Raw genomic sequence first — 25,707 nt, forward strand, 5'->3', positions numbered from 1 at the left:
ACTCAGTCGTAGTCAAGCGCTCAATAAATACGTAATGAATGAAAGTGCTCAATAAATACCATTGATTGATTGAAAAGGGTCGCACAGCAGACAAGTAAAGAGCTGGGATAAGAGCCTAGGCCTTCTGACTTTCAAGCCCTTGCTCTCTCCACTAAACCATGCCACTTCTCTGAAAGTTCTCTGTTCCTTCTCCCTGCCTTCACCCTCCATTTTTAAATTTATAAACACATTAGTATCTTCACTAACATCGCCCTGGGTTCCGTACCCTCAACCTCATGGCATCGACCTCCTTAATGCTCCAGTTTTTTGTTCTTCAGATGACTTTCATCCTCGTTTGAAATCATGCCCACCCCAGTAGTCGAGGAAAGATGGGCTGAAGTTTAATCAGGATGAGTTTTTGTTCTCTGGCCTGCAGGGTCGGTTGACTGTGCCTTGGTGGGTAAGCGATCCCTGCGTGGTGTGGAGTCTGGAAGTGGGAGCTTTTTCCCGAATGACAGATAATTCAGACATTAAGAACTAGCAGTCATTTGCCATCGTAGGACTTTAATTTGCTTTAAATGGTTTTAATTTACTAGTAAGCCACCGAAGGAAATTAAATCAAATAGCTGTTAGTTTTGTTGGCAGTGTAAAAAATCAAGAAGCAGGAATTGGGTGTACCTAACCTGACCTCTATCCCTTAACTTTCTAGCCATCAATCTGTGGTGTTTATTGAGTAGTTACTGGGTGCAGAGCCCTGTACTAAGCCCTTGGGAGAGGATAGTATAAAGAGGTGGTAGACCCGTCCCCTGCCCGCCATGAGCTTACGTCTAAAGGGGGAGACGGACATGAATATAAATAATTACTGATATATATACACAAGTGCCGTGGGGCTGAGGGAGGGATGAATAAAGGATGCAAATCTAAGAGCAAGGACGACACAGAAGGAGGTGGGAGAAGAGGAAATGAGGCCTCGGTTGGGGAAGGCCTCTTGGAGATGGGCTTTTAATAAAACGTTGAAGGTAGGGAGAGTGCTGGTCTGTCGGAGGTGACGAGGTGGGGTGCTGCCAGATGAATCTCTGGTTCACACCGCCTTTAGGGGCTCCCAGGTGATGTGAATATTATTGCATCTAGCCCTCCTGGCATTGAAAAGGAGACGGTGCATATCCCGCAGTGGTTGGACGGTATAAGAGCGGTAGCCACGTTATGGAGTTGTTCGTCATCAAATACCAGCTCTCTTTCCCTTTTCCAGTTGATGTTAGTTTGCCCAGTGTAAGCCCACGGGGCTGGTGCATTGTTTTCAAAATTTTCTGTAGCCTTGTGATCACCCATCTCCTACTGTGATCGAGGTTAATGAGTTCCCAGAAAACATACTCTCGTTTTACAGGAAATTCTCCCGAAATATGTCTTAATTGAGCACAAAGCTGTTCACCATAAAAATGGGTCTCGTTTTAGAGGACATTTGTGTGAAATTATTCACAGAATAACATTTGTTCCCTTCACATGTTGTGAAATAAATCAGAAGAAATTCCAAAGAAAATACTCTTTTTCTTTAAATACTATTTAAGTGCTTACTATGTGCCAGGCACTGTAGTGAGCACCGGGGTAGGTACAAGCTAATCAGGTTGGACCCCCGGTCTGTCCCACGTAGGGCTCGGTCTTAATCCCTATTTTACAGATGAAGTAACTGAGGCACAGAGAACTTAAGTAACTTGCCTAAGGCCACAACGGAGACAAGTGGCTGAGCCGGGATTCGAGCCCAGGTCCTCTGACTCCCAAGCCCACGGTCTTTCCACTGGCCACGCGCTTATCTCTTCCTAAACTGAGAATGCTGGTTAAGCTAAATGAAATTAGTTGGGAAAAAATCAGGAGGAAAAAAAAAGTATTTACCCACTTCCTGCAGGTCCCAGACACCCAGCGTCTCCTATCCTCAAAGGTATCTTGGTCTCTGATAATAGTAATAATAATAATCATGATATTTATTAAGGACTTACTATCTGCCAGGCACTCTACTAAGCGCTGGGGTGGATACAAGCAAATCGGGTTGGACACAGTCCCTGTCCTCTGTGGGGCTCGCAGTCTTCTCAGTCCCCATTGGACTGATGAAGTAACTCATAGTCACAGAGAAATGACTTGTCCAGGGTCACACAGCAGACAAGTGGTGGAGCCGGGATTAGAACTCACGACCTTCTGATTCCCAGGCTTATCCATCGGGCCATGCTGCTTCTCTCTGCCATCGGGTGACTGAGGGAAGGGTTTCTGGCCTCCTCTCCCCTCCTCAGGCCTTAAAGGAGGAAGTAGCCGCCTTAGCTCCATGTAGCCATCGAAGATCTTTGGGGGTGTGTAGGATTTTTTGGTGCAAGCTAATAGTTGCCTTCGGTCTCCTTCGGAGTTGTCAGTCCACAGCGCCTGGCGGATTCGGTGAAGCCGATGGCAAGCGTCTGCGCGTTTCCGCCGATGAGCACCTAAGGCAGTCCTCGAGAGACGGTAGCCATTTCGGCCCGTCACCGCTCCTCGCCCAGAAAGAAGCTCAGGCCCCAGCCAGCTAGCCGTTAAATTGGCCTTGGAGGGTGCTCGTTTTAATTGGGGTGTTTCCTCTTTTCCCCCAGTTGCTTTAGGTCGCAATCAGCCTCTGAAGAAAGAGAAACCCAAATGGAAAAGCGATTATCCCATGACCGACGGACAGCTGCGCAGCAAGAGGGATGAGTTCTGGGACACGGCCCCGGCTTTTGAAGGCCGCAAGGAGATTTGGGATGCCCTCAAGGCGGCAGCCCATGCATTTGAGAGCAATGATCACGAACTGGCACAAGCAATCATTGACGGTGCAAACATAACATTACCACACGGTAGGTCTGAAGTTCCTTTTGGAGGAAGAGAATACAATAAACCCTCATGACGAACATCAAGGCACTTCCCTTTCTGTTTTCCTCCCCGGCTCTGTGTGGCCTTTAATCAGGGAAGTCTCGACGGTGAATACCCAACTGAAAAAGGCCTGGAATTGGTTATAGGTCTAAGGGAAGACCGGAAAAGTTCCTTTTCTCCTTACTCACCGCCCTCCTGGGCCTCTTCCGAGCTGCACTGTGTCCGTGTCCTACCCCCCGGGGGTTGGGCTGGGTGTGGGGCGAGGGGGATCCGGTCTGTGGATTTAGAGGAGAAAATGGAATGCCGGGGGGATTTGGGTATTCCAGAAGGGAGATTCTCTAGAAAACAGTCTCTCAGAAAAGAGACTGTGCACGGCAATAAATGAAATCTGGCAGGGAGCTGGAAAGCCTGGCTCTCATTTGCATTCTGTTGTTTTGAAATTGGTTATGCTGAGCTAACATTGTGGAGGTAGGTTTCCCGTGGCAACTTGAAAGTTAACAGTTCAAGTCAGTGATGCCAAGAGTGTCTCAGGTTCCAGCCAGAGAAATGACTTTTGGTTCTTGCGATCCCTCCGCCTGATGTGACTCATTCCGAAACCAGGATTAAGCACCCAAGAGGTTATGCTTGCCTGCTTGAGCCCTAACTCTGCTTTTTCGTTCTGACTTTGTGCCCAGAGAATGGGGAGGAAGAGCTGCGCCCTGGATGCTAGTGGGGAACCAAAACTTCTGCTCAAGGGTCGGGCGTTTCTGGCCAACCTCCCTGTAGGGGTGGAAGAACTGGGGGTGGGACAGATGGCGTAGGGGAACCTGGGGGAGGAAGTTTAACGTGACTGTGGAGATGTGGAGATTAGCGGGGCATAACCTCCCCACCCTCCACCCTGGATTTGGGAGGCCACCTTAGTTAGCCCAAATGGAAGACTCCCCTTTCCTCTGTTTCAGGACAAGTCTCCCCCACCTGTCAAGGATGTCCTAGGATCAGATGGGTCCGTTTATTGTTATATTGTACTCTCCCAAGCGCTTAGTACGGTGCTCTGCACGCAGTAAGCACCCAATGAATACGATTGACTGACCGGCTGAGAGCTAGGTTTCGTTACCAGGCGTCTCATCGCTTCCAACGCTCTAAAGGCAAGAGCTTTAATTAGAGGAAGGTTCGCTCCCTCTCCCACGGTGTTCACAGAATGGATGCTCTTCTCCACCTCCTTAGCCTCTACTTTGGGGTATCTAGTCGTCAGCATTAACTCTGACGCTAAAACCCCAACGCCCCTTACTCCGGAGATAAGTGGGACCGGGATCTGTGATGACAGTCTTTATGTACACACAAATGTGTAAATGCATACACACCCCCACACACACACAGCCCCACACCCTCTCTTCAGAGGAGTGTTCTGTTTTCCTTCGGCACCTCCTCCTCCAGAAGCATACAGAAAATCCGATTCAATTCCCCTGGCTCCATCGCTTTAATGACTTCTTAGTAGTTGTATTATATTTTACCTCCTACACAAATACACACACACATCCCGGTACCACCATCTCACGATTCGTACAAGCCAGAGACAGATCTTGTACTCATTGCTTGACCAAGTCCAGCATCCTTAAATCCCGCCTCCGGTGCCCATCCGGTTGCCTCAGGGGAGCCAGCCCCCACCCTGTCCTCTCGACGTGCGGTTCTCTTTCCCGTCTCCCCTGCTCTGAGCAGTTTCTCGTCCCTCCCCACTCCCGTCCTTGAACTCTCCCCTCCCACCTATCCTTGCCCCTCCCCACCAGACTCAGTATTTTTAAACCCACGCTGCGTGTGGCTTCGTTGCTGCAGCAAACTCCCACCTCAGACCGCCTCATCCACCATCACTAAAAGGTCAAAGCTCTCACCGCCGCCTCAAAGAGCTGTGGAGGCATTTGCTTTAAAAGAAAAAAAGCCGTCGGAGCTCTCCCTGCTGCCGCTTTGCCTCAAAGCTACCTTTGCTTCAACCAGTCAATCATATTTCTGAGCACTTACCGTGTACAGGGCGCGCTCTGGAGTGCACAACCCAACAATATAACAGACATAAACCCAGCCCACAACAAGCTTACAGTCTAAGGGGGAGATAGACGTTAATATAAATAAATTACGGCTGTGCGCATAAATGCCGTGGGGCTGATTGACGCAGAAGGGAGGGGGAAAAAAGGAATTGAAGGCTTAGTCGGGGAAGACCTCTTAGGAGATGCGCTTAAAGCTGCTGGAGCCCTCGCTGCCATCGCCACGGCTGGATCGAGTACAGTCTTCCCCAGTCCGGTGCCCGGCGTGACTTCTCTTGCTGCCGTTGCGCCCGGCCTGGCACCACCCCCAACTCCCACTCTCTAGCCCCGATCCCTCTGCCCAGCCCTAGCGGGAACGAAGCAGGGACAAGACCAGGGAAGGGCAGGGGGAGCAGCTCTCACTGGGAGTCCAACCACCTGTCTCCCCCTCCTTTGCATCCTTTCATTCATTCATTCAATAGTATTTATTGAGCGCTTATTATGTGCAGAGCACTGAACCAAGTGCTTGGAATGGACAATCGGGCAACAGATAGAGACCGTCGCTGCCCGATGACGAGCTCACAGTCTCATCGGGGGAGACAGACGGACAAAAACAAGACAGCATAATCACGATAAATAGAATCGAGGGGATGCACACCTCATTAACAAAGTAAATAGGGTAATAATATATACAAATGAGCACAGTGAGGAGGAGAAGGGGAGAGGGAGAGAAGGAGCAGAGGGAAAGGGGGCTCAGCTGTGGGGAGGGGAAGGGGGAGGAGCAGAGAGTGGAGGGAGGATATAGGGGGTGGGCAGGGTCGGGGCGCCGTGGCAGATTATAAACTGGACTGTAATCTTCTCGAGGGCAGGGATCCTTTCTGCCAACCCTTTTGTATTGGACTCTCCCAAGCGCTTAGTACAGCGCTCTCCTTCCCTTTCCGTTGCCTTGCGAGTCAGACAAGGAGTTGTGTCAGAATTTAGAGTGGCATTGTGACTTAAAGGAGCTGCTGCCTTTAAACATTGTCGATGGAAGGGTGCAGTTGAAAGTCAGGTGCTGGGGTTCTGACTAGATGTCCCGGTCCCCCTTAAGGACCTCTGCCTACCCCCGTTTGGGGGACTACGGATTTGTCTTCGCTAAAAATCTTCGAATTTAATTGTTTTAAATCGTTTAAATGTCATCGTTTTTAAGCAATTTGTCGTTGAAGTCTTATATGTATTATATATATTAATGGTATTTGTTAAATGCCGGGGTAAATACAAGTTAATCAGGTCGGACACGGTCCCTGTCCCACATAGGGCTTACAGTCCAATCCCCATTTTGCAGATGAGGTAACCGAGGCCCAGAGGAGCAAAGTGACTTGCCCAAGGTCGCACAGACAAGTGGCGGAGTCAGGATTAGAACCCAGGTCCCTCTGACTCCCAGGCCTGTTCTCGATCCACTAGGCCACACTGCTTTCAAAGGTCAGTGGGGCCTATGCAGACTGTTCAGTGTGCCAGTGTTTTCTTTGATTATAATGGGTTTGAGGTATATAAAAGAAAGCCTGTGTTGGTGACTAAATGCATTATTTTCCTTCATTTTAGAAGATCTTAAAATGCAAAAACCCACATAGGGCACAGTAAATTCAAATTCCCAGTACCGAGGGACGGGGGACAGATGTTTGGATAATGCGAAGCCCAGATAATGCCCAGTGAGGAAACAAGCCAGGCCTCGTGGGCCTGTAGAAGTTCGGACGCCCTCCGCCCCCCCCCCCCCCCCCACTGCTTGAAAGATTTTTAGTTTGTAATGAAGCGAGGTGACTGATTATGATGATCTCTCCCCTCTTTCTGCCAGTCTGCTTTCTAGTTCCTTGCCATCACTGATCAACGTGCCGTTCAGGTGGCCTAATCCGGCAGTGTTTTTTCAGCTCTCGGTCGCCGATGAAAATCTTTGTCGAGGTGTAGCGTTCCCCAGGCGGAGGTTGGTACACAGTGGTTTTCATCAGGATAGTTTAGTAAGATGGGTGTTTTGGGGGCCCGTGAAATTCAGGTTGCCTTTAATGAGATTATCTTCCTTGGCGGTGAAGCATTGACAAACGAGTCATTAGGGTTAGAGGCTTTATTTTGTTTGGGAACGAGAAATGGCGTGTGAGATCTGGATTTGCTACAGATGACATACATGATATCTAGAGGGATTCCACCAGTACTGACCGTGGACAGTCCGAAACGTAAAGCTTTGCTGTTGGTCCAGTGGGAAGAGGCCTGCTCTGGGTGTAATAACTGGTATTTAAGCGCTTACTATGTGCCAGGCACTGTACTAAGCCCTGGGGTGGATACCAGCAAATCAGGTTGGACGCAGTCCCTGTCCCAGGTGGGGCTCACAGTCTCAATCCTCATTTTGCAGATAAGGTAACTGAGGCACAGCGAAGTTAAGGATGAGGAGACCCGATTGTATTTCCAGTGCTGTCTGTTGGGACCAGGCCATCAGCGGGGAAGGTTTCTTCACAACGTTTCTGGGATATGCCCCTTCCTCTATCTAAACTCCCACTTGGCTAGTCTAGACATTTGTCATAGTCTGGCTTGACTATTGCATCAACCTCTCCTCGCCTCCAGTCTCTCCCCTCCCCGTCCAAACTTCACTTCCCTGCCCAGATGTTTTTTCTGAAACATCGTTCGTCCCCCGTCCCCTCACAAACCTCCAGCGGTCACCCCTTCTTCTTGACGTTAAGCCGGAACTCCCGACAGCTGATTTTAAGGCATTCTGTCAGCTCTCCCCCACCTACTTACCCACTCTCTTCCCCCGCAACACCCCAGTGAGCCCTCTTCGTTCCTCTCAAGCTAACTTACCTAGTGGTGATAGTATTTATTAAGCGCTTACTGCTCAGAGCATCGTACCAAGCACTGGGAAAGAATACGTAGGTGGGAATTAGCGGCCCGAACTCGCCTCTCCCGCTGCCGACCTTTCGCTCAGAACATTCCCCGTCCCTCCCACCCGGGACTCCTTCAGCCTTCTTACCAAATAGTCCCAACTCTCCCCAACTTGAAAGCCATTTTGAAATCACGTCTCCTCCAAAAGTCCCTCCCCGGTGAATTTCTAATCTCCCTACCTTATGTCGGCCACCCCCCCGGCCCGCCCAACACCAGCACTTCCATGCTAACTGAGCCTAAAGCTTTCACATCCTCACACGGCAGGTAGGGCCTTCCACGCAGTGGATGTGCCAGGCAGGAATCCTGGACGCTAACGTGGGCAGCAGAAGCAGGGCAACCTCCTGCCGGGCCGTGGCGCCTCGGCACAACTCTGGGCATCAATGAGACCTGCGTGTTAAAAACAAACAACTTTTGCAGGTACCAGGCGATTTGCGGCCCCCCCCGCCTGGCTACTCGCCTGTCTCATCCTCTGCCCCAGCGGGACAGGCCTGGTGGGAGAGAGAAGGAGAGTGTCGCCGCACAACCCCAGCACCATCATAATAATAATGATGTTGGTATTTGTTAAGCGCTTACTATGTGCAGAGCAGTGTTCTAAGCGCTGGGGTAGATACAGGGTAATCAGGGTGTCCCACGTGAGGCTCACAGTCTTCATCCCCATTTTACAGATGAGGGAACTGAGGCACAGAGAAGTGAAGTGACTTGCCCACAGTCACACAGCTGACAAGTGGCAGAGCCGGCATTCGAACCCGTGACCTCTGACTCCCAAACCTGTGCTCTTTCCACCGAGCCACGTTGCTTCCCCTCATTCTTGGCGGGAGATCTCCCATCGTCAGAAGAATTAGGGCCCCTTGGAGAGAAGCTTTTTTGGCTGCCAGGTGGCCCACCCTTATTTTTGCCTGGACCAGTCTCTTAATATTCAGAGGAAATTATCGTCCGGCAGAGAGATTTGGTGGATTGAAATGAGTAAATTAGCCTCTGAGCGCTCCCATTCATTGTAAACCTGCCGTCATGGCAGGGGAAATCTTTTTTCCACGGTTTGCTCTGAGAACCGCGTTGAACCTCGTGCATGAGATGATGATAATAGTTATGGTATTTGTTAAGTGCTTATTATGTGCCAAGCACAGTTCTAAGCACTGAGGTAGTCACAAGTTAATCAGGTGGGACACAGTCCCTGTCCCACATGGGGATCCTAGTCTTAATCCCCATTTTCCAGATGAGGTAACTGAGGCCCAGAGAAGTGAAGTTACTTGCCCAAGGTCACACAGTAGACTCGTGGTGGAGCTGGGATTAGAACCCAGGTCTTTCTGACTCCCGGTCCCGGGGAGGCCATGCTGCCTCTTTACATGGGAAGAATTATTAACCATAGTTATTACTCGTTCAGTCATATTTATTGAGTGTTTACTGTGAGCAAAGCACCGTACTAAGCGCTAGGGAGAGGTCAGTATAAAAACAGACACATTCCTGCCCCCAACGAGCTCACAGTCTAGAGGGGGAGACCGTTATTAATAGAAATAAATAAATGTAAATAAATGGTATATGTGAATATAAATAATAATATGAATAAACATATTCATATTGCATGTGAATAACCACTGGGGAGCCCGTGAGGGTGGATTGATGGCTGAACCTTGTATAGCCCATGTGGAAGCAAGCACAATAAACCCCTTGAAAAGGAAGGTACAGCCCAAACCACCGTATCTATTTTTTTTTTTCCTTTTGGGGGCGGATTTGTTAAGTGTTTGTTCATTCATTCATTCAGTAGTATTTATTGAGCGGTTACTATGTGCAGAACACTGTATTAAGCGCTTGGAATGGACAGTTCGATAACAGAGACAATCCCTGCCCATCGACGGGCTGTGCCAGGCACTATACTAGGCTCTGGGGTAGATATAAGCCAAGACTGCAAGCTCTCTCTAGGCGGGGAATGTGTCGGTTTAATAATAATAATAATGATGTTGGTATTTGTTAAGCGCTTACTATGTGCAGGGCACTGTTCTAAGCGCTGGGGTAGACACAGGGGAATCAGGTTGTCCCACGTGGGGCTCACGGTCTTAATCCCCATTTTACAGATGAGGTAACTGGGGCACAGAGAAGTGAAGTGACTTGCCCACAGTCACACAGCTGACAGGTGGCAGAGCCGGGATTCAAACTCATGACCTCTGACTTTCCGTGCTCTTTCCACTGAGCCACGCTGCTTCTCATTATTGTTTTATTGTTGTTCTGTACTCTCCCATGCACTTAGTACAGTGCTCTGCACACAGTAAGCACTCAAATACGATTGGCAGGCTGGATGCAGTTCCTATCCCACGTGGGCGTCACGTCACGGTAGAGAAGCAGCGTGGCTCAGGGGAAAGAGCCCGGGCTTGGGAGTCAGAGGTCATGGGTTCGAATCCCAGATCTGCCGCTTGTCAGCTGTGTGACTGTGGGCAAGTCACTTCACTTCTCTGGGCCTCAGTGACCTCATCTGTCAAATGGGGATGCAGACTGTGAGCCTCACGTGGGACAACCTGATGACCCTGTATCTCCCCCAGCGCTTAGAACAGTGCTCTGCACATAGTAAGCGCTTAACGCATACCAACATTATTATTGTTATTATTCATTCCCATTTCACAGACGAGTTCACTGAGGCCCAGAGAAGTGAGGTGTCTTGCCCAAGGTCACACACCACAGACAAGTGGCAGAGCCGAGATTAGAACCCACATTCATTCTTTCATTGAGTCATAATTGCCTGGGATTAGAACCCACATTCATTCTTTCATTCAGTCATATTTACTGAGCGCTCACTGTGTGCGGGGCACTGCACTAAGCCCTTGAAAAAATACCACAATAAACAACAATAAGCAACGCATCCTTCTGACTTCCAGGCCCGTGCTCTATCCACTAGGCTCCTTCCCGACTTGTCTGGAAACTCTTAATGATCGCTGAATTCCTACTGAACGTAAGAGGAGGGACCGGGGTAGGTCGTGTTTCCAGAATAACCACCGGACCCTATGGGGCCGAGGAGAGGAGACTTTGTTGAATTGCCCGTGATTTGCTCCGGTTTTCCTCAGAGAACATTTGACAAAACCTTCTGAACCAAAATTAGAAGTTCCGGCGTCCAACGGGCCGCCAAGGGAGGGAGAAGGAAACCGAGGGCCCGTCTCTGAACGGAGCCAGCACTTTTCCAGTCTAGGAGGCTTCATCTGTCTTATCTCCCTGTGGAAAGAAGAGGATAAATACGGGCGGGCACTCCAAAATGTTGGCACACTGGGGAAGAAACGAGTAACGAATTATTCCGGGCAGCTAGTACAGGCCTCGGGGCCGGCTGTCCTGGACTGCACTTCACTCTCATTGAACAGAGTGAAGGCTGAAGAGCCACGACCAGTCCGGAGGCCGAGGAACCTGACGGGTCTTGGAGCTTAGAGAGAGTCAGAAGGGCTGTCCCCAGGAGGACGAGACGGCCCATGTTCTCCCGAGTTGGCCGTGCCTGGGTTTGTAGGGGAAGTTCCTTGTGGGCAGGGAACGTGCCTCCCAACTCTGCCGTAGAAGCAGCATGGCGTAGCGGAGGGAGCGCGGGCCTGGGGGTCAGATGGTCTTGGGTTCCGATCCCAGCTCCGCCGCTTGTCTGCTGAGATAATAATCATAATGTTGGTATTGGTTAAGCGCTTACTATGTGCAGAGCACTGTTCTAAGCGCCGGGGTAGATACAGGGTCATCAGGTTGTCCCGCGTGAGGCTCAGATGAGGTAACTGAGGCCCAGAGAAGTGAAGCGACTTGCCCACAGTCACCCCGCTGACAAGTGGCAGAGCCGGGATTTGAACCCATGACCTCTGACTCCCAAGCCCGGGCTCTTTCCACTGAGATCTTGGGTAAGTCACTTCTCTGGGCCTCACTTCCCTCATCTGTAAAATGGGTATAAAGACCGAGCCCCATGTGGGATACAGACTGTGTCCAACCTAGTTGACTTGAAGTCACCCCAGCGCTTAGGACAGTGCCTGGCACATAATAAGCGTTGAACAACTACTACAATTATTATTATCATTGTCCGCTCCCGAGCACTTAATACAGAGCACTATATGGGAGAAGTGTGACTGACCCAAGGTCACACCGCAGACAAGTGGCGGAGCTGGGATTAGAACCCATGACCTGGGAGAGTGCTATATAACAATGAGCAGACACGTTCCTTGCCCACAGCGAGCTTACCGCCTAGAGGGGGAAACAGGCGTAAATATAAATAAATTTACAGATATGTACATAAGTGCTGCGGTGCGAGGGTTGACTGGCGATGGACAAACAGGAAGGAGTAAAATTACAGAGAGCGGCAGCGTAAATAAAGTAGGAAAATAGAAGAAAAACCAGTAAGAGCTTCAGTATATTAGAGTTCACGGGTATCTTGCAGATCCGGTCTGTCCAACGTTCCCACCGTCGCGTTGGCTTCCGCCCGCCCGACTTGAGCGGGACGGGATTCGGCCATCGGGGCCGGGTGGCGGGAGATTGGAGGGGAAGCTCTTCTGGGGGCCCAAGTGCCTGCCGCCTAATAATAATAATTAATAATTGCAGCGTTCGCTAAGTGCTTACTATGGGTCGGGGACTGTATTGAGCACTGAGGTGGAAACAAGAGAATCGTGCTGGGCGTGTTCCCTGCCCCACCGAGGGTTCACCGTCTTCATCCCCGTTTTACAGACGAGGGAACTGAGGCACAGAGAAGTGAAGCGTCTTGCCCGAGGTCGCGCAGCAGACCAGTGGCGGATCCGAGTTTAGAACCCAGGTCCTTCTGACTCCCAGACCTGTGCTCAGTTCACTAGCCTATGCTGCCTAGAAATAATAATAATGTTGGTATTTGTGAAGCGCTTACTCTGTGCAGAGCACTGTTCTAAGCGCTGGGGTAGACACAGGGGAATCAAGTTGTCCCACGTGGGGCTCACGGTCTTAATCCCCATTTTACAGATGAGGGAACTGAGGCACAGAGAAGTTAAGTGACTTGCCCTTCCTCCTTCACCGCCCTCCCCTCACTTGACATACACCCCCCCCCCCCCAAGTTGTCCGTACAGGTCGAGAACAACCTTTTGAGAGAGCCTTTCTCCAGTTCCTCGGGGAAAACCGGTCCATCTTGGAGATGGAAATAGGGCAGCGCTTCCCAACAATAATGCGAGCCAGAAGAGGACCTCTTGGTAAGGAAAGAGTGCCTTTGGAAGAAAGCTGCCTAAACTCAGGTGGGTGTTATAGGCCACTTTGAGAGTGGGTGGATCAATAAATCCCTGCGGGAAATGAATTTGGCTTCTCTGGGAGTGGGGGAGGAAGAGTTATCTGAACTCTGGAGTAAACAATTCCGCCGCGGGTGGCGAGGGAAAAAGGAGAAAAGCAGCGAAGAACCCGTGACTGCACGAAACTTTTGTTCACAAATGTCGAGAGTGTGGGAAATAACCGGGAAGAGCTGGAGGCGGGCTCAGTGGAATGGAGAATCCACAAGAAAAGCCACTTGCCTGCCAAGGGAGCCTAGATGGTCGGGGCAGGCAGGCCAGTGACTAGTGACTAGTGAATGTATTTGAAGATTATTTAATTAAGCGGTCTGGTGACATACAGTCAACTCTGGGCTCAATTAATATTCTCAACTGTGCTACTGTGGCTGCCATGGCAGGTGGGATTCCGTCCCTGACTTTTTGTGGTTTGCACCCCTTCTCCAGTGGGGCCCTTGCTTATTGAGTAGCTGGTGTTTTTTTACTGTTTGGTCGGTTTATCTGTTTGCTTTAGTTTGGGTTTTTTTGGTATCTGTTAAGCGCTTATTATGGGCCAGGTACTTGAGTAAGCGCTGGAGTAATCAGTCGTATGTATTGAACCCTTACTGTGTGCAGAGAGAACAATATTCCCTTCCCTTCCCTTCCCTTCCCTTCCCTTCCCTTCCCTTCCCTTCCCTTCCCTTCCCTTCCCTTCCCTTCCCTTCCCTTCCCTTCCCTTCCCTTCCCTTCCCTTCCCTTCCCTTCCCTTCCCTTCCCTTCCCTTCCCTTCCCTTCCCTTCCCTTCCCTTCCCCTTCCACAGTGAGCTTACAGTCTAGAGGGGAAGCAGCGTGGCTCAGTAGAAAGAGCCCGGGCTCGGGAGTCAGAGGTCATGGGTTCGAATCCCGGCTCCGCCACCTGTCAGCTGTGTGACGTTGGGCAAATCACTTCACTTCTCTGGGCCTCAGTTCCCTCATCTGTAAAACAGGGATGAAGACTGTGAGCCCCGTGTGGGACAACCTCATCACCTTGTAGCCCCCAGCGCTTAGAACAGTGCTTTGCACATGGTAGGTGCTTAACAAATACCATCATCATTATTATTATTATTATACAGGCTGACTAGTGTGGATATAGGCCATGTCCCAAATGGGGCTCACAGTCTTCATCCCCGTTGGACAGATGAGGTGACGGAGGCACAGAGAAGTGAAGTGTGACTTGCCCAAGGTCACGCAGCAGACGAGTGGCAGAGCTGGGATTAGAGCCCCCGTCCTTCCGACTCCCAGGCTCACGCTCTATCCCCTAGGCCGTGGCGCCCAGCACCATGCTTAGTACCTTCCCCTGACCCACGCTGAGCCAGGCAGGCCGGGACCCCCCGCCCAAACTGCTGCCGCGGGACCACCGTCGCGTAGAGCAGACAGACCCCACGGCTAGAGAACGGGTACCAGAGCAGGTGCGCTTCCTTTAGACCGTCAGCTACTGGAGACGTGCTGCTCAACTCCAAAATAGCCAGAGTCAATCTGGAAATGGATGCGTCGGACGTTTTCACGTTACCATTTACACCGGCCTTTCCCCCCTCCTTCACCCTCCCATTCCCTTTCGTTTTGATCGTGGACGTTTTGACCTTGATATTCAAGTGCTGACAGGGAATCAGCACGGCCTGGTGGATAGAGCCTGGGCCTGGGAGTCAGAAAGACCTGGGTTTTAATCCCTGCTCCGCCACTTGTCTGCTGGGGGACCTTGGGCAAGTCACTTAACTTCTCTGAGCCTCAGTTCCCTCATCTGTAAAGTGGAGATTAAGACCGTGAGCCGTAAGTGCGACGGGAACTGCGTCCAACCCAATTTACTCGTATCCACCCCAGCATTTAGTACAGTGCCTGACACGTAGCGCTTAACAAATACTACAGTTATTATTATTCACCCCAACAGCAGTACCTGTGCACATATCCTTATACTCCAGCCATTTCCCCCGTCCGTAATCTCTGGTAATAACTGTCTCCCGCTTAGGCCGTAAGTCCCTTGGGGGCAGGGATCCCGTCTACCCATTCTATTGTATTATATTTTCCCAGGTGTTTAGTACAGTACTCTGTGCACAGCAAGTGCTCGATCAATACCAATGATTGATGGGTAAAGATTCTGGGGTGTTCTGTGAAAAAGAAATTTTGACAATAGTCAGTCAGTCCTATTTACTGAGCACTTACTGTGTGCAGAGCACTGTACTAAGCACTTGGGAGGGTACAATAGTCCTTTCCTTCTACCAGTCTTCTGTGGTGTATGACTGTGTAAGGCCCTGTGTTATTGCTGTTTAGTCTCTGTTGTTTGGACTGCAGAGTTATAAGCCAACTGGCCTGTGACAAAATACCTGACAGTGCCTCTCTTGGAGTACTAATAGAAAAAAAAGTGAGAGAGAACAGGTGGCCTGGAGGTGTGCTTTCCTTTTGAGTATTTACACAACCAAAATAATTTTTGAAGTGAAGACCTCATTTGCCGTTTGCATGTGAAACAGGTTTTTGCTATTAGAAAATGCCACTAAAGCATGCAGCTGTGCTGCAAGAGGATAATGATATTTGTTAAGCACTTATTATGTGCCAAGCACTGTTCTAAGTGCTGGGGTAGATTCAGGGTAATCAGGTTGTCCCACGTGGGGCTCACAGTCTCAATCCCCACTTTCCAGATGAGGTGACTGCGGCAGAGAGAAGTTCAGTGACTTGCCCAAAGTCACACAGCTGCCAAGTGGTGGAGCAGGGATTAGAACCCACGACCTCTGATTTCCAAGCCTGTGCTTTTTCCACTATGCCACGCCGCAAGAGTAGAGCCATGAGAGCTTAACTAATGAATAATAATAATTATGGTATTTGGTAAGTGCTTACTGTGTGCCAGGCACTATAGTAAGCACCGGGGTGGAGACAAGCAAATCAGGTCGGACACAGTCCCTGTCCCACATGGGACTCACAGCCTTAATCCTGTTTTACAGGTGAGGGAACTGAGGCCCAGAGAAGTGAAGTGACTTGCCCAGGGGGACCCAGCAGCCAAGCGGCAGAGCCGGGATTAGGACCCGGGTCCTTCTGACTGCCGGGCCCGTGCTCTATCCACTAAGCCGTGCTGCTCCTCGAAGCCAGCAGCTCTCTCGTTTGGCTTCTTTTGGAGGAAAAACAGTCATTGAGTGAATCGAATGTTCGGAAAAGGGACCCAACGGGCAGATTTAGAGCTAGATGTCAGCAGGTCATTCGAAGACTGGGGTCAGTACTGTCCAGGACAGACAAAGAGTGGTGAATCTGGGATGCCAGGCTCAGTAAAGCTTGGAAGTCAGAGGCCTGAGATGCTCACTGAGGGGTGAAGCCGTAGACCCCGCAGCCCCTCTGCTGGGAGGCTTGAGTGCCTCTATTAGTAATTGCACTTACGCCCCAGTTATTAAGTCGGTTGCCCCAAATTTGGGGCATTTGGAACCCTGGCCGTAGTTTTTGGGTTTGCTAGAACGTCGTGTCGGATGACAAGTCGCTACCCACAGATCAACAAGCATCCCTCTAGACTCTAAGCCTGTTGTGGGCAAGGAATGCGTCTGCCGACTCTGCCGTATCGTACTCTTCCAAGTGCTCCGTAGTTCTGACTGATTGATCCAAACATCTCCTGTAGGCAGAAGAGGAGGATCAGCTGATCTTCAAAAGCCTTCTAAGATCCTGCCTAGAGTAATAACGACAGCATTTATTAATCCCTATTACAACCCTCAGAAAGCATTCCCTAAATCATTCACAACAGCCTAATCACATCAACCAGTCAATCCCACTGTGAAGCAGCATGCCTCGGGGGAAGAGGACGGGCCTGGGAATCAGAGGACCTGGATTTTAATCCCAGCTCGGCCAAGTCCCTGTCGCGTGATCTTCGGCAAATTACTTTACTTCTCTGTATCTCTGTTCCCTCTTCTGCAAAATGGGGATTCAGACGATTCTCCCTCCTAGACTGTGGGCCCAATGCGGGACCTGATAATCTTGCGTCGACCCCGGCTATTAGTACAGCGCTTAACACGCACCACGGTTATTGTTTTTACTTACTGTCAGCCAAACAGCCACCCAGAGCACTTATTCATTTTAATTTATTCCTCTCCTCCGTGCTGTTTATTTAAGTTTTCATTTGTAGAGTCAGTTTCTTATTGTGCAGTTTCATCCTGATGTACTTGAACTACTTCCTCTTATCTTCTGGCACCGCACCCAATTTGTAAATCATTTTTTTCAGTCTCCCATTTTAGATCTTCAGCTCCTCGAGGGCAGAGAATTTGTGTTTTATGCCTGTTTTACTCTCCCAAGTTCAATGGGCGCACGGTACGTACCACTCCCTGAATGCTCCATCGATCCATTGACCGTCCCGTGGCCAGGATGGATCAGGGAACAGGCAGAAACCAGATGAAGTGGCAGAGAATGGAAGCAGTCCTTTTAGGCCACCTCACAGACCCCTTTTTATGACCCTCCTATAGTGTCTGATAACTTGCTCTGGGGAAAATCCTGAAAATCTTTAAATTGGGATAGGCCCATTTGGGTGGAAAGCTCCGGCGGCTCTATTTACAGTTTCCTCATTTCCATCTTGATTCAATTCCAAGCACTGTGGCCTCAGTGGCTGCAGATAGGAGGTTTGGGGGTAGTCATTTGGACTCATTCTGCAGATTTGGGGTCATGCATTCGTGGTTTTGTTATCGGTCAAAGACACAAACTGCAGAGGTCTAATCCAAGGCTACAGAGGCTCTCTAAAGCAGTTCTCGTAATGCTGGCCACTGTGGGAGAGGGAAAATCCTGGTAAATGAAAAGAACAAGTGGAATCAGAGTTTCAGCTTTTTCCCCTCCAGACGTTTTTCCACAGCTATGCGTTTTAACCTTTCATCTCCATTTGAGGCCCCGGCAACAGTAAACTCCACGTAGAGAGACAAAAAAATACGGAATCCAGGATCGCAGACCCTTGTCAGCTCAGAATGTAGGCTTTTTGTGGGCAGGGAATGTGTCTGTTGTTACATCATAATAATAATGTTGATATTTGTCAAGCGCTTACTATGTGCAGAGCACTGTTCTAAGCGCTGGGGTAGATACAAGGCAATCAGGTCATCCCAGGTGGGGCTCACAGCTAATCCCTATTTTTACAGATGAGGTAACTGAGGCCCAGAGAAGTGAAGTGACTTGCCTGCAGTCACACAGCTGACAAGTGGCAGGGTCGGAATTCGAACCCATGACCGTGCTCAGCTCAGTTCAGCGCTTTGCACACAGTAAGCGCTCATTAAGTACGATTGAATGAATGACTGAATAGATGTGGACAGGGAATGTGCCTACCATCTCTGTTGTACTCTCCCAAGTGCTTAGTACGGTACAGAATAAGCGCTCAATAAATACCATTGATTGAATGGATTGGATGGATTTTTTTTACTCATCGGTGCTGACCCGACATGGGTAGCTTCCTTTCCTTCGTTACAGGGCGTTGGGGGAGGTCTAGCTGTTGCCACAGGAGCAAACGGGGGCCGTGTTCCTTCTCATTTTTTCTCTTCTTCTTCTCCCCTTTAGGCGCCCTGACAGAATGCTACGATGAACTGGGCAACAGATACCAGCTTCCCGTCTATTGTTTAGTGCCCCCGGTCAACATGATAGAGGAGAAGAGCGACACAGAGACTCTGGATTTCCCCGAGCCCCCGCCCAACTCGGGCTACGAATGCCAGCTGCGGTTACGCCTCTCCACGGGCAAGGACCTGAGACTCTTAGTCCGCAGCACAGACACGGTGTACCACATGAAGAGGAGGCTGCACGTGGCGGAAGGAGTGGACCCGCTCAATCAGCGCTGGTTCTTTTCGGGCCGACCGCTCACCGACAAGATGAAACTGGAGGAGCTGAAGATCGCGAAGGACTACGTGGTTCAGGTCATCGTGAGCCAGCCCTTACTCAATCCGACCCCCGTCGAGAACTGATGGGGTCCCGCCGGCTGGTTCCCCCCACCTCTTTCTCGTCTTTCTTCCTCCGCTCTGGGATTTATTTTCCACTGCTCTTCTTTTCCCATATGTGAATTCAGTTCTGAGGAGTGACCAGCCAAGAATTCCATCTGTGATGGAGCCGTACACAACAGTAAAGTGAAATCGATCACCGAGAACCGACCCTCGAAACGCACGCGGTCACTGTTCCCAGTGCGAGAGGCGGTGAGATAAGTAGCTAAGCCTTTAAAAAGCAACAAGCAGCTGGCCTAAAGTTCTTCGGACCGAAAACTCTTCAAGGACAGCACCTTTTTGAACACAGAATAGTTTTCTAAAAATGTTTACAAAACCAAATTGTACTATTTCCAGAATCAGCACTACGTATATAGTTCATCCAAAAGTGTAGCTTCTCGGGCGGAAAGAGTCTGCTTTAGTATTTATACCGTTTCTTTTTCTTCTGGTTTCCGTTCTGCTGTGTTGTTGAGCACCCCTCCACAAAACGGGGACGGGGAGGCAGAGATCGCCGGCGTTGTACTTCACCGTAGTTTGCCTCGGGTGCTCGGTTTGAGGATTTTCGTAATGGCCAGACCCATCCACTGGTGACCGTCCATCGTGCCGGAGCTGGTAGCCTTCTGCTGTCGCTGACTTCCGAAACTAGGGCAATAATTTAGCGTACACGGGAATCCCTCGATAGACGGAATCGATACGTTTCTGAAGAGGTGCCTGTAGAGTGAATTTCACTGGGGCAAGCCCCGTATTCCCATTGTCCGTCCGGCAGTCGAAGATGTTTTCCCACTCTTCCCGACCACTTCAGGGTTCCCCGGGGGGGGAGGGCTCCAGGAGTAGGGCGGAGATGAAACCCACAGTCCCACGGCCTCACACCAGCTAATGCCTCCACCGTGGGCGGCATTCTTATCCTGCCCTTAGGTCACCAGTCAGGTCGGGTAGTTAGCCCTGTGCGTCCCCCGCCCCGAGCGGGTGAGGCGGGGTGGCTTAGCAGCTTGGAATTTTGTTATGTGAGTTTGAATCCCTCCGGTCCCCCTGCTCTTAGCACTTCCCAGTGGGGACCTCCCCCAGCCCCGTGGTGGGGTTGGGAAGCAGAAAGGGGTGCGGGCGCTCCTCTCCCTCGGCCCCAGCTCTGAAGCCTAGAGATGCAATCCCGAGGCCCGTGTCTCCCCGAATTCCAGGTTTCGTCCGAGCGAGATTCTGACTATCGAAGTTGCCGTATAACGAGGGATACCTGTACCGTAAAAATCTCTCCTGTGTTGTACTGTAAATTGAGCTCTAAGATTCTCCTGGCGTAGCGACACCTGCAAGTGGCCATAGAATCCTGGGGCTCGATTCTCCTCTTTCATCCCAATGGTGCTATCGTATGCTCCACTCGAGCATAGAAGGGGGGGGATAGGAATATCTGCACAGACTCATCCTCGCCGCCCCCACCTCCTCCCTCCCCCAGTGTAGACCAGGTATACCAGCCACAGCAGCCCTCACTCCAGGAGTAGGACTGCTGGGAGAGGAGAATCATCCTCACCATTTCCTTGGGGGCGAGGAGATCAGCGAAATTCTGTGCTGCCTGTCCTTACTGGACCCCCTCCTCTTCCCATGCCCTGAGCCATGCCAACTTTGGGCCCCTGAAGCCTGGGAAACCTTCCCGTGGCTCTGCCTGCGAATAGACGTGAGGCCAGTCTCTCCTTTCTATTCTCTCCCCATCAAAACGGACTCTTCGCCCTCACACAGGGTCCCCGGCCACCCTCGTGCTGATCTTCCCATCGAACTGGGGAGGAGAGTCGAGCTCACGGGGCATTCACTCTTTCAGGCCAGTAGAAAAACTAATCTGAATTCATGCCCGACAGTTACAAAAGAGTCACCGAGCAGCTGCTTAAAAGCTGACGTCAGAACGGTTTAATGGATGCCTGTAAACTCACGAGCCCTTGTGTGTTTTTCTTTAATCTGCCCGGGACTCTTCGGGGGCCATTGTGTAACGGGGTGTGACGGTTTTCTGCCCGTGGACTTTTCCAGCGGACGTGGCAGAGGAGTTTCGGCCGGCCGAAGGCCATGTCGATTCTTTGGCCGTGCGGCTGAGGTTCCGTGAGCCCAGGGTTACGGTCGCTTGGGTGGGATGGGAGCCGGTGCCCTTATCAGACCATCTGTGCACTTATAACAGTCTCTGGGAGGGGAAAAAGGGAAGGAGGAAAAGTGCTTTGCTGTTGGCGACTTAGCTGAAGACTCAAAACCAGCCCCATCACATTTGAGTCAGGACCATTAACCGTCTCCTTTTAGGTTAATGGGGCAAGGATGTCAGCTGGCAGACCTTGCTGCACTCGGGTCAGGTCTGACCAATTAGCGTCAGTCCTCTTCTCCCAAAGACCGGCGGCAGAGCCGGAGAAAGAGCTGGAGAGCTGTGGAGAGGTATGTAGGGGAAGCAACGGGCAGCCGTCCTCCCTCGCCTCTGCCACTAGACCTGCTAGCTAGGAAAACCAGCTGGATCTCTCACAAGCCCTCCTGCCTCTCCCCCACCTCCAGCTCCTGCCAGTCAATCAATCGGTCGTTTTTATCGAGCTCACTGTCGAGCGGAGGGGCTCTGTCCGGCTGCCCTCCCCTCCCTATCGATCGACAGGCTCCCCCCACCCCCAGACCGGCCATCATTAATCACAGCATCAACTGGAGATAACTCATTTGGAGATGGAACTGAAAAATCTCCTTTTAGACTAGAGAAGTGCCTGGGGAGATGTTATCGACAAGTCGTGACTTAACCAGCTTTCCAAAAGGATCAGACGCTTTTAGATATCCTCCTCCATGCAGCCTATGCAGCCCCCATATGAGGGTGGCTGGAATTACATTAAGTCGCTGAACTCGAGAGGAGGCTGTAGAGCTTTCCTTCTTCGAGGAGAGGTGTGGCCGAGAGGGGAAGCCCCCGGGGGTCCTCAGATCGCCCACGTCTGCCATCAGAAGAGCCCGCCATTCGTTCCCCGGGCCCACGGCCGCCTCGCGCTACAGCATTTTGGGGAGTTGTACAGGTAATTCCCTGGATATCCCCCTCTGCTGGGGGGCAAACCTGACTTCCCGGGGGTTAATCCCCTACCATCCCCTACCACGGTTACCATTGCCCGGTTCTCTGAATTCCTGGATCTTTTGTTTCGTTTTGACTTCCTGTTTGGGCTTCTCTCTTGGTTTAGGGCAAAGAACGTTTGCTCCTGCCCAGCCACCCCCAGGGGGTCTACCTCATACCGATGAGAAACTAAGTTTTTCTTTCTCTTTTACATCGTAAATCAATAAACGGAAAAATACATCATCACCCACCTTTACGTTTAGTTCCGCCTTCTCCGATCTGGTCCCTCGCCAGGATGTCCTGTTGCGTTTATTTAAAGCCTTAGCTGGATGGCCCCGTTTCGGAGACCATCTCCATCATTTTAGAAATTCCATTGTTCAGGCTTGCGATTCATTTTGACAACAACCGCCCACCCTCCAACGCGTATATACGCGCGCACACACGCACCTCTGCCCTCCCCTTCACTCGTAAGTTGTGGGTGGGAGAGAAATGGTTTGATCACCCCCGAAGGCCACCTAATCACCTCCCTGGCTCTCAACCCCCTAGGATTCCAGCTATCCTCTGCTGGTAGAGTGCTAGCCACTGACCCTCAGAAGCGGCTCCCTAGGGGACGGAGGCAGGTGAGAAGCGGCTCAGATCTGAGCTGCGTCTCCCGCTAAGATGTGGCCCCATTGTACTAAGCTGGGTGTGGGATCGGGGTTGGGTCCAAGAGAGATTTTGCAGGCGTCCACGGCAGTCGGGGATGGGATATCCTGTCTCTGGTGCTGGGTCCTCTCCAACATTGCCCACAAAATGCGCCGCCCCCCCCCCAGCCCTCGGCTGACGAGCGAACGCTGAGGTTGTAATGAGCAGGGGCAAGGGGCAGGCACGTTGCAGACAACCGCCAACTATTGAACAAGACATCAGACTAGGCAGGGGTCAGAAGTATCCGAAGTAGGTGCCATCGCTGAAGGTATTCCAGTGTCCCCGAAGAAGTGGATCCCTGGGTTAGGGCTGCAAGCCGCCCGGGTCGCTGAGGTTGTATGGGTCACCTGCCCCTGGGCAGACTCACTGACGTTCCAGTCCCCAGCCTTCATCCCACGACTCCCTGATGCCGAGGCGAGACGGTAAAGAGGAGCTCGATCCCCAACGGGTCAGCGAACCCGCTCTCCCCGGCGGCCCCGGTCTTGAGTTAGCCGCCTCCCGTCTCCGGAGGAAGCTCGGCAGAACACCCAGTCGGCTGCCCTGGAAACCTAAAACTGACCGGGACCTTAGAAGTCCCAGCCGTCTTGAACCGAAGGCTGGGGACAGCGGCGACTCTTGCCAGCGGTGTTAGAACAGCTCAGTGGGGTGGAAAGGAAATGGCTTCCGGCTGTGGAAACCAGTGCCGCGTACGAGGGTGAACCGAATAAATTCTGGCCCGAGTCTCCGTTGGTGGCACGTGCAGACGCCCAAGTGCCAGAGGACGAGCCCGCCTTCGCCTCTCGGACTGAGTGTGGGGTCGCGGCGGAGTCCCAGAAGGAATGCGCCCAGTTCTTGCTCCCCAAAATGGCACTCCTGCTTGTCTCTTTCCTGGCCGCCTCACCAAAGGAGAGAAGCAAAACCCAGCCATCTGCTGGTGTGACAGAAGTAATCACTTAGAGCTGCCTTTGATTTTTTTAAGCAAAATTTAGTCAAAGAGAAAACATGATTAGGAGGTGTTATTGCTACCATCCTGCTTTCCTGGTGTCTGGAGGGCGAAAGAATGATGGGACTCTTCAGTAGATTCCTCAACCGATACTCGTAGCCCCGCTCCACCCGGCCCGACCTAAACCCGTGGGGTAACCCCCTCCCGGGGGTGTTCTTTCCATCTGGAATTAGACCTGCCGGGTGGGGGAACACCCAGCGGCTGCAGGAATTTGAACTTCGCCCGTTCAGGCCGCACCGAGGGACACGGACCTTCCCTTGCCGGGAGGTGGACTTCCCCCGGCTCAGCAGAAGGGATCCGTCGTGACTCTCGGCTCCTCCCTGAGTGCCCACTCCGAGCCACCCTGCCTCGGTCGTGGAAGGGCCACGGTTGTAGGATTGGTTCGTGGCAATGGCGTAGAGGCGGGGCACCCTTGTTAATCAATTCGCCGTGGCGGTCGTTAAGCGCTTACTAGGTGCCGAGCACTGTACTAAGTGCCGGGGTAGATGGGGTACAGTCTCTGCCTGCCTCTCAGGGAGGTGCGGTGATTGTTAGCCCCCGTCTGCTCCTTCAGAAGAACTAGGCTCTTCTTACTCTCGTCCTGTCGGTTTTGATACAGTTTTCTAGTATTATTTTGGAATAAAAACCTTATCTCTGGCTGCTAAGACCACCCTGTTTGATCTCAACTGGGTTATGTGGGGTGAAATTTCCACCATCTCCGTAGTCGGTTTCCTAATTATTCTGAAGAATGTCATTTGGGATTGCTTTTTCCTGATTTACATATATGTGTATATATATACACATATATCTGTGTGTGTATACATATATATGTATGTGTATGTATATATATATATATGTATATATATATATATATATTTGATTGAAAGAATGTCTACCCTCACCTTGGCTCAGCAAGCCTGAAGCCTTCTATGTATATTAGAACCAACTTCTAGTTTGGAACAGGTTGACCCTGGCCCAGATTATTTTTGGACTGCTCTTTTATGGACGGTATTTTAGCAAAATGGAGAGGGAGAAGGCTGAGCGAAATCTCAAAGGAGATTTTAAAATCCCTCTTTCCTCTTTCTTTCTGCCCCTCACCCAACCTGTACCTAGGTGCTCTGATTGGCTCCGGGCTGGGCGTTTTTCCTCTGAAATATTTGAGAGTAAAACCTTCCCCTTCATTTCCATTCACCCCAAGTAAGGGACTGCTCAGATAAGCCTGCCCTGTTTTTGTCTCAGCACGGGGAAAAGTTTCATTTGGAATATAATTTAGGGCCAGAATGGCCAAATTACCATCCTCCTCTGTCCAACCACCCCCATCACCACCACTCTACCAGCTTACCCTCCCCCATCACACACACCCCGGCATAGTGTCAGTGCTCTTCACCCACCGCTCCCTCCAAGTGCCCACCCAGGCCATGCTATTGATATTAATACAGATTTCTTGGCCTCGAGCCTGTGTAAGTGAACTAGCTATTTCTCCAAGGAATCTCTGGGTAGAGAATCAGTGTAATGTGATGGCAGTGGCTCCTCCCTCAATCCCTCAGTCCAGCCAGGGCCAATCTGGCGTCTCCAGCTCCACGGAATGGGTTCTGTTCCTCGGTCACCCCACCGCTGCATTTCCCTTTGGTAGATGGTCGAGCAGGCAAGTGACAGAGCTGGCATTAGAACCCAGGTCCTCTGACTCCTAGACCCTTGCTCATTCCACTAGGTCATGTTTCTTCACAACATTTTCCCACTGGATCCAAGTGATTTTCCAAATTAATGTGGACCTGGTCTTCGGTTCCAGTGGTTTGACCAACCCCGCCTCCAAAAAAAACCGAACCCAACTATTCAACCCCAATCTAGAGCCTCAATATAATCAGCGGAAAAACAGTGTGGCCTAGCGGATAGAGCCTGGGCCTGAGAGTCAAAAGTAGCTGGGTTCTAATCCTGGCTCCGCTTCTTGACTGCTGTGTGATCTTGGGCAGGTCACTTAAGTGCTCTGTGCCTCAGTTACCTCATCTGTAAAATGGGGATTAAGACCGTGAGCCCCATGGGGGACATGGGCTGTGTCCAACCTGATTACCTTGTATCTACCCCAGCGTTTAGTACAGTGCTTGGCACATAATAAGGGCTTAATAAATACCATTTAAAAAATACCTCAGGTGAGCAA

General features: G+C 51.0%; 1 protein-coding gene across 3 annotated transcripts in view; it reads left to right on the forward strand.

Moving 5' to 3' along the window:
- UBTD2 (ubiquitin domain containing 2) overlaps positions 1 to 22,153 on the forward strand; it is a 48,412-nt gene extending 26,259 nt beyond the window's left edge. The window contains exons 2-5 of one of the 3 annotated variants that reach the window (XM_029050676.2): positions 2,586 to 2,822; positions 12,752 to 12,925; positions 17,154 to 17,239; positions 18,461 to 18,549. In XM_029050676.2, the coding sequence (XP_028906509.1) occupies positions 2,586 to 2,822; positions 12,752 to 12,925; positions 17,154 to 17,239; positions 18,461 to 18,469 (506 nt within the window). In that variant the 3' untranslated portion in view covers positions 18,470 to 18,549. Of the gene's footprint in view, positions 1 to 2,585; positions 2,823 to 12,751; positions 12,926 to 17,153; positions 17,240 to 18,460 lie in introns of all 3 variants that reach the window. The other 2 variants (XM_029050674.2, XM_029050675.2) reach the window with 2 other exon arrangements.
- Positions 22,154 to 25,707: the final 3,554 nt, after the last annotated feature.

This window comes from Ornithorhynchus anatinus, chromosome X1 (genome assembly GCF_004115215.2).
Source record: "Ornithorhynchus anatinus isolate Pmale09 chromosome X1, mOrnAna1.pri.v4, whole genome shotgun sequence".
NCBI lineage: Eukaryota > Metazoa > Chordata > Mammalia > Monotremata > Ornithorhynchidae > Ornithorhynchus > Ornithorhynchus anatinus.